This window comes from Leptonychotes weddellii, chromosome 6 (genome assembly GCF_054177405.1).
Source record: "Leptonychotes weddellii isolate Sample4059 chromosome 6, ASM5417740v2, whole genome shotgun sequence".
Classification (NCBI taxonomy): domain Eukaryota; kingdom Metazoa; phylum Chordata; class Mammalia; order Carnivora; family Phocidae; genus Leptonychotes; species Leptonychotes weddellii.
The window spans coordinates 17,544,196-17,553,411 of NC_138374.1; the positions used below are offsets into that span (position 1 = coordinate 17,544,196).

General features: G+C 45.1%; 1 protein-coding gene across 5 annotated transcripts in view; it reads right to left on the minus strand.

Moving 5' to 3' along the window:
• Positions 1-9,216, minus strand: part of RBM20 (RNA binding motif protein 20) — a 185,373-nt gene that overhangs the window by 25,065 nt on the left and 151,092 nt on the right. For all 5 annotated transcript variants that reach the window (XR_014146199.1, XM_081823554.1, XM_081823555.1 and 2 more), the window contains exons 6-7: positions 8,456-8,599; positions 5,134-5,265 (exon numbers count right to left, since the gene is read on the minus strand). Coding sequence is in view for 4 of the 5 variants with exons in the window: in XM_081823554.1 (XP_081679680.1) it covers positions 5,134-5,265; positions 8,456-8,599 (276 nt within the window). In the remaining variant the exon portion in view is untranslated. The remainder of the gene's footprint in view (positions 1-5,133; positions 5,266-8,455; positions 8,600-9,216) is intronic.

The following is a 9,216-nucleotide window of genomic DNA, read 5'->3' on the forward strand; positions in this document are numbered from 1 at the left end:
AGCAAGTCACAAACTGCCTTTTGCCCCTGGACTTCTAGGAGCTCCGTACTGATGCACTCATGTTCAAGTCTTACATAATTTCCACAAGAATAGCCTGTCTCTTCAGTTACACAGCAAACTCTCCCCAAGTGAGGACCAAGCCTCCTATTCCCTGTAGCTCTCGGCACCACGTCTTATCTGCAGAAGACCCCCAGTTACCATTTGCTGACTGACTCTTCCTGAGAGCACCATGGAACATACCCAAGAGACCCTCTCTGTGGCTGGGAGGCTGGCGAGACAAGTGCTCTGAAACCAGGCCCTCTGCCCCCAAACCACCTAGGACCCTCAACCCCACCCCAAATCCACTGGGATTTGGGAAGGGAAATCTCTGGTCAAGAGAACCTGAAAACTCCCCTGACGATTCTCTGATGCAATAACTGGGAGACACTGGTTCAAATTAGTCCAAGTTCCCCTCCGCATGTAAGATGCTATGGTTCTAGGGAAGTCTCTCTAGAACAGCCCAGAACAGCTCATTCTTCTCGTCTAGGTCTGCCACAAGAAAAAACTCACTTTTTTTATTGATCCTTCAGATTTGCTCTTTCTCATTTATTCCATGTATTTGCGGGACACCTGTTATGTGAAAGGTTCTGCCCCAAGTGCCCTGAGGAATAGAGCCTCTGCCACAAAGAGGGTACAGGGAGACATGATGGCCAGCATGAGGATAGGAGAGGAGAGGTACCTTAAATCTCTCCTTTCTCTCCCTCCACTTTGCCTGGTGAGCCAAAGGTAAAGTTAGAGGAAGACACATCAAAATTTCCCCCTACCTCTGCAAGCTCTGGTGGGACCCCAGGTGGTGGCCCCTTTGGCCCAGAGACACAGACGGATACGGTGTTTTGCCGTCCACTTCCCCAGTAGCATTGCCCCTCTTCTACCCCTGCCCTGAGGTGACACAAGCCTGGCCAACCACAGCATGGCCTTCCCTGGCCACAGAGATTGGTTCAGGGAAGGACATGTGTCCCAAACGAGCCCGATCACAGTGCCGCTCAGGACATCTGAGGAAGCTTCTCGGAAACACTCCAGCTCTCTCGTTGAAGGAACCGGGAGGATGAGAAGCCAGACCTGCTGCAGTCAATGAAGCCATCACGCCACCTAGAGGAGGGAGGTGGGGCTGCCCGGGGCCATCCCAGGGAGACCCCCCCCCCCCAAAAACGAAGCAAAGTGAGCAGAAGGCAGAGTGGAGAGGAGCCAAGCCCTAATGATATCACTGAGGGCCCGAAGCCAGCTGCATCCGCAGCCAGGGCTACTCCTGGACTTTTCATTTACACGAGCCAATAAATTCAATCATTTTTTTTTTTTTACTTTAGTCCATAAGCTTAAATGAGATCATTTTCTGTCACTTGCAGAGAAAGTCCTAGCTGATTCATGTCAACATAGGGACCATGATGCATGCATTCCCATGCAGTTGAAGTGGGTTTTGAGATGCTTTCACAGGAGAGGCACTGTGACAGCTTGGGAGCAGAAAATCCTTTGTAAAGGGCAGAAAACAATGTGTTCTAGACCCTTGCTGCTTACAGTGTGCTGTGAGAACCGGCAACACCACCTGGGAGCGCGGTGGAAAGGCAGAATCACAGCCCTGCCAGAAAATTTTAACAGGACCTGCAAGTGATTTGTACGCACACTAAAGTTCGAGAAGCTCTGTTAGAATACTATCTGCTGCTTACGGGCTGGATGACTATAAGCAGATTACCTGATTTCTCATGTGGACAGTGGTAATCCTACCAACACAATATAGAGATGCAGACGTATACAAAGCCAAAACAGTCCTAGGTTTTCATCACGGCTCTTCCAGTACCTATGATCTTGCGCAAGTCACTGAACTTCTTTGGGCCTCCTCTTCCTTATCTGTAAAACTGAGATAACTAATATCCTTCTGACAGGACTGATGTCAGGATTAGAGTAGATAATGTACGTGAAGTGTCTGGGGCATGACCTGACCCAGAGCACCAGGACTCAATTAAAAGTACCTGTTCTTGTTACTTTTGTTGTACTGTTATAATTACTGTTATTATCCACCCTACACACCTCACAGGGGAAGGTGAGTGCAAGACTCAAAGAGATAATACATGGGGGGAAAAAAGTGCTTAAAACCAAAAAGCTCAAGGTAGAGTCCTTTCCTGATCTGGTGAACTGAGGTTCACACAGTTGAAGCACCTTGTCCAAGCTCATCAAAGCAGGACGAGGTAAAGCCAAGGTAGCACAAGCACCCTCCCATCTGGAATAGGTCACATGGTTGTCGATGGTTCTGTTTTCCCGTTCTTCCTCACACCAGACTGTGAGCTCCTCGACCAGCTTGCTAGGTCTAAACCATGGTGCCCAGTTCCTGCCCTCAGTGGGCACTCAGCAAACATGTGCTGAATACAGACCTTGACCATCTGACCTCTTTAACCTATGGTGTTGTACTACCCCAAACCATTTCCCACAGTAAGGTACTACGGTGCCTTAGTACCTTAAAAAGCTGAGTACTCCTGCTAATCCTAATTAGAATCTTACAACAACATCTCATTTACAGACCGAAGATCCACTGGGAATTTAGTGCAGAAATTCAATTCTAGCCTCCAGGGGAGAATCCAGGAGAATAGAAACTTCGGCTGCAAACAGAATGAGATGGGATCTTCCATTTGTCTGAGAAAAGCAACATGCTTTCACTCCCCAGGGGAAAATAAAAATGCCAGGTTCTGCTAGAATTGTTGGCAAAGGAACTTCAGAAGCAATACTGCAAGCAAAGCAGAATCAAGGCTTTGGCAACATTACCATCTACACATGTAGACTTGTCAGAATGCCACTCCTAGCTAGCAACAACCACTGAGCCTTTGTCTCCTGCCTTCAATCTTTTTTTTTTTTAAAGATTTTATTTATTTATTTGAGAGAGAGAGAATGAGAGAGAGCACATGAGAGGGGGGAGGGTCAGAGGGAGAAGCAGACTCCCTGCCGAGCAGGGAGCCCGATGCGGGACTTGATCCAGGGACTCCAGGATCATGACCTGAGCCGAAGGCAGTCGCTTAACCAACTGAGCCACCCAGGCGCCCTCCTGCCTTCAATCTTGAAGGCAGATTCAAGGTTGTGGGTCTTGAACAAAATGGACCCTCAGTAAATGTGGTGATAAGCTGAAGCAAACTGATAGGGCCCTATTACAATGGGATAGTAGACAGCACAAAATAAGAAGTAGATTTGAATACAAATATACCAATTTAATTACAATAAATCCAAATGGACTAAGGGCTCCAGTTAATTGAACTTCTTGCAAACCATGAAGAAGACACAATCTAAAGAAGAGCATGGGCAAATGACCTTAAAAGGAACGTTCCACTACAGAAGATCCAAATGGAATGGCCAATGAACATAGGAAAAAGGGATCACCTCAATTAGTAATCAGGACAATAAAAAAATAAAACCATGATGGGGTGCCTGGGTGGCTCAGTTGGTTAAGTGTCCGACTCTTGGTTTCTGCTCAGGTCATGATCTCAGGGTCTTGAGATGGAGCCTCGTGTCAGGCTCCCTGCTCAGCGGGGAATCTGCTTCTCTCCTTCTCCCTCTCCTCCTCCCCCCACTCATGTGTGTGCTCTCTCTTTCTAAAATAAATAAATAAATCTTGAAAAAAAAAGAAAAGAAAAAGAAAACCATGATAAACCAATATACTCTCCCAGATAGACAAAAATTAAAAGGTCATATAACAAAATGTGAGTAACAATGCATACCACTAAAAACTTTTACACTAGTAGGAATGTAAATCTGGGACAACTAATTTTGAAAAGGGCTTGCTAGTAAACTTCAGGGTAAGCATGCCTTGAGATGTAGCAATTCCACTCCTAATTATGTGTGTGCCCCTGTTATACGTTTGTGTACATATGTACCAGGAGTAACTTGTCCCTAATACCCTAAAACTGGAAACAGCCCAAATGTCCATCAACAGCAGAATGTATAAATAAATTCATAGTCATACAACAGAAATTTATGTAACAGTGAAAATAAATAGACACACCCAGCATGGATGGTAGTGTTGAATGAAAGAACACAAAGAGTATAATTCCATTCATGTAAAGTTCAAAATTAGGCAAAACTAAATGATAATGTTAAGGGAGGCAGAAATGGGTTGTAGAACTACAAGGAAAAGCAAAGAAAGGATCATCCTCAAAGTCAGGAGAGTGGAGAGGGAGGGGTGGAGCTTGACGAGGGACTCAAAGGGACTTCTGGGTGCCGCTGGTGTTGTATTTCTTGACTTTGGTGGTGGTTTTATGGGATTTATGGGATTTCAACCATTACTACTTAAAAAAAATTTTTTAAGTATTTATTTATTTATTTGAGGAGTGGGGGAAGCAGGGGGTGGGGGACAAGTGGACTCCACACTGAGCACAGAGCCCAACGAGGGGCTTGAGATCATTACCTGAGCCAAAATCAAGAGTCGGAGGCTTAACGGACTGAGCCACCCCGGTACCCCCATTATTACTTTTTAAACTATACAGTACATAATTAGTTATTTTTCTGAATAAAATAAGGAAGAAAGGAAAGAAAAGAAAAAAGAGAGAAATGTAGAACAAGCTAAAACAGAAACAAAAGCCCTATTTGGAATTACCTGAATTCATCCCTGACAGTCATTCTGACAATGGCCAATTCAGTCATGTGCTGCTTAGAAGGATTTCTATGGGGCTTAAGACATAATTATAGAGGACAGAGGAGAGAATAAGAGATCAAGGTGGGGTGGTGATGAGAGAGGAAGAGAAAGTTACTGAAGATCTCTATGGGTAGAGAAGAAGGTTATATTTAGAGGTTTATGCTTGGAGCTCCCACCTCTGAAATGCAATCACCTCTCCCTTCTTCCTTCATCCTTCAAAAGACTTCCCTTGTAAAATCCTCCTTGGATCCCATGTAGCTAGTCATCCTGTCTCCAGCATCCTTTTGCATTTTGTAGTTACCTCAATAAGCATTTTTCTTGCCATGTTATAAAGGTTGGCCTTCCCATGTGATATTCCCAAAGGCAGTAGGTAATCTTTGGATGTTTTCCTGTCTTCTCCTTCCCGCCAGCACTTAGGCCAGTGCCCCACAAGGAGACACTCAGCTGATGCTGTTGAATGACTAAACAATGAGAGAATGCTTTACCTTCAGCTGTAATTCCTTGTATCTCTTGGACATCCGAATGAGCAACTTCTCACCATTGATCACAGCAGATTTTTCTTGGTAATACTGGACCATGGCCTGGGCAGCTTCTGTGTAAGCCATCTCTAAAAAGGCCTAGGAAAAAAGGGAAGGACATAAGCTGAAGCTGAGTTGAATGGTCTTTTGTTCTTGTTGGCGGGGGAGGGGCCGAGGGAAAGGGAGGGAGAGAGAATCTTGAGCAGGCTCCACACCCAGCACAGAGCCTGATGCGGGTCAGATCATGACCCGAGCTGAAATCAAGAGTCAGACGCTTAACCCCCTGAGCCACCCAGGCGCCCCTGACTTGAATGGTCTTAAACAAAATTCAGTACTGTGTATAATTCCATGTCTATGAAGTTCAAGATAGGCAAAATGAATCAATGCTAATAGAAGTTAGAGCTGAGCTTCCCTCTGGGGCGGGGGTGGGGTTCTGACTGGGTGGGGCATGAGGAAACCCTCTGAGGTTCTCTGGAAATGTTCTCTATCCTGACCTTCGTGGTAATTACATGGGTGTACACATGTAGAAAATTAATGGAATTGTACACTTAAGACTAGTACACTTTAGAGTATGTATTTTATACCTCAATAAAAAGAAGAAAGATCAGTACAAGAAGCTGTCTTTGATCCCATCTGTTCAAAGAGACCTATTTATTAACTTCACCCAAAGAGCTCATTATGAGATGGCCCCTCTCCTGATCCCCCTGGTTACCAATAATTCGTAAATTATGTATATCCATCCTGGCTGCATCATGCCACAGGAGCCCCCTGGGATGGGAGGATCCATTAACCCACAGTTCCCTGAGGCGCTGTAGTGGGGAGAGCAAGTCTATTGTACAAGTGACCTTGGGCTGATCCTTACAAAATGTGCTACTTTGTTACAATGAGGGCAGGAGACAGAGACCCAGCCATGAGTCTTTGAGCTCTCACTTTCTTTGCAAAGAAAGAAAAATACTAAACAACTCAGGGGCTCCCAAGGCTTGAAAGAAGGCCGTGGCTTTTTAAGTTTCAGAGAGAAGAAAACCCTCAGTTATAGCTCTACAGCGTTTTCCCTCTTTATTTAACTGTTCTGATAAAACACAAGAAAATGGGCTTTTGCATTCAATCAGTGTCTCCAGAGAGTGTCTAAATAGACTGTTTTGACTGACCCGCTAGTTTACCCCAATAGCTGCTGTGGTGGATTCATCCTGTTACTATTGCTTAGATTTGTTTGGTTTGTACTCTATGGACAGCACACAATCCCTCGATGTTGAAAAGGGAAAGTGGTCTGTGAGAAGGGAGCCCTCACTGCAAGCCCCTACACTCCCAGTTCCTTGAACGGAGTGGGCTAACCAAGCTTGTCTTCCCTCCTTCCCTCACATCTGTTTCTGAATTTCAGAGATGCTTTTCCCTGCTGTCACAGTCTATGGCAGATATGTGGGAGATGAAGAAGTCAAGATTCTTTAGGGTTTTATTTCAGATCCTGCCACCCAGCTTTCTAAGTGCCTCTTGCTTGATGCAAACATTTTAGCACCTCCAGCTCTCAACTGTCAAATGGAAATAATACTAATTCAGGGACTCTCACTGCATTAATGTTACAAGCTGAATTTTGTACATTTACCCAAAATAGAATTCTGAGCAGTCAGAACAAAGGGACTAAGGGAGTAGTCTAAGCCCATGTTGATGGAGGAAGACCACCGATGATCTGATGTGGCTCAGAGTCTCTAAAGTTCATGCATTCATTAAGAAAAGAACTTCCCGGGGAGCCTGGATGGCTCAGCCAGTTGAGTGCCCTACTCTTGGTTTTGGCTCGGGTCATGATCTCAAGGTGGTGGGATCGAGTCCCGCACCATGCTCTGTGCGCAGTGTGAAGTCCACTTGAGATTCTTTCCCTCTCCCTCCCTCTGTGCCCCTCCCCTTGCTCACACACGTTCTCTCTAAATAAATAAATAAATAAATAAAATCTTAAAAAAGAAAAGAACGTCTATGTCTGCTCCTTTGGTTCATAAAGTAAAAATATTTATTATTAACAGTAAAAGATAAAATATTCTTATTCCTGACCATTTCTCTGTATAAACTCCTCCTTTGACCTTAGAAACAAAGACAGCCATATATATTAACCCTCAAGTTCTCACTCAACCCCCACGGGTTAAGGGTTCTTTTTCCTTTAGACTTACCAGGCACCCATCAATTCCCACCCACTCTCCTGCTACAAGACCCAAGGGCCTAAGATGCTAACACCTAAGATCTGTGAAGACATCTGTTCAGTCAGTTGTTGGCTCGCTCCAAATCCAGGCTCTCAGATACGAGAAGCTTAGATGGTAAAACCGTAGCATTAGCGGGGTGCCTGGGTGGCTCAGATGGTTAAGGGTCTGCCTTCAGCTCAGGTCATGATCCCAGGGTCCTGGGATTGAGTCCCGCATTGGGCTCCCGGCTCAGCGGGGAGCCTGCTTCTCCCTCTGACGCTCGCCCCTCTCATGCTGTTTCTCTCTCGCTCGCTCTCTAAAAAATAAATAAAATCTTAAAAAAAACAAAAACAAAAACAAAAAAACCCCCGTAGCATTAGCTCAGGGGGTTTGTAACACAGTGAAAAGACTCAAGTCCATGGGTTTCTATTTTGGGGGCCAGTTAGCTTTTCTGTGTTAATGAGTCCCTCATTCCAAAGTACCTCCTTACCTCCAGGCAACTCACAGAGGCCTGTACCCATCACAAGGAGGGTAAGTTGAGACAGGGTAAACAAAACACCGCCACCAAACAAAAACTTCTGTGCTGTACCAACAAGAGGCCCAGCTGTGTATTACCTCTTTAAGAATAGCTTCTTCTTTTTTTTTTAATATTTTATTTATTTATTTGAGAGAGAGAGAGAGAGAGAGCAGAGCAGGAGGGAGGGGCAGAGAGAGAAGCAGGCTCCCCACTGAGCAGGGAGCCCAATATGGGGCTTGATCCTGGGACCCTGGGATCATGATCTGAGCTGAAGGCAGCTGTTTAACGGACTGAGCCACCTAGGAGCCCCAAGAATATCTTCTTTAAAAAAAAAAAAAAAGATTTCATTTATTTATTTGTCAGAGGGAGAGAGCACACAAGCAGGGGGAGTGGCGGGCAGAGGGAGAAGCAGACTCCCCGCTGAGCAGGGAGCCCACTGTGGGACTCAATCCCAGGGCCCTGAGCTCATGACCTGAGCCGAGGGCAGACGTTTAACTGACTGAGCCACCCAGGTGTCCCCCAAGAATAGCTTCTTTAAAAAAAAATTATATAGTTCCCTCCACCAATGTGTGGTCTCTCTGGTACGTGTGAAAGGGCCCAGACCTACCTGATTAGTGGACTTCATGAGGATGTAATTAGTGACCTTTCCAAAGGGCAGCCCCAGGTTAATGACGTCATTCTCCGTGCAGCTTCCTTCAGGGAGATTGCAAATGTGCACCACGCGCCCGGCACCCGTTTTCCGCTGCGCAAACTAATGGGAACAGAGAGCTGTGGCTGGTCTTCAAAATGCATTTCCCTCTGGCCTTCTGCCCCAGATGTTCCTAATGACCATCTTCACCCCAATAACGATTGCAAAAGGATAACTTATGAAATTAGTGCAGAAAAAGAATCCATTCCCAGACATGTTTATCAATTTTATGCCACCCCATTACAGAAGAGATTTGCAACATTTTAATGAACAATCACATCCAGGACCGTCAGAGATGTGAACACATGGGCTTATCCGTGTGTCACTGGTGGGAGGTTGCACAGCTATGGTCTCTTGATATTAAGAGCAATATTTAATAAAACTTAAAGTACAGATAGCCCATGATCTTGCCATCCCACTTTTGGAAATCTATCCTACAGAAATAAATGCACCAATATATAAACACCTATGTTCAAGGACACTGCAGTTATTTACAAGGTGGCAAAAAATTCTGGAAACAGGCTGCGTGTCCAAGAATAGGGGAATGTTTGAGTAAATGATGGTTCAAGCATACAATGGAAGACGACAGACCCATTAAAAGGCAGAGGTAAATGAACTGAGAAGGAATAATTTTAAGATAGTTAAGCAAAAAAAAAAAAACAAGTTGTCAGATAACACGC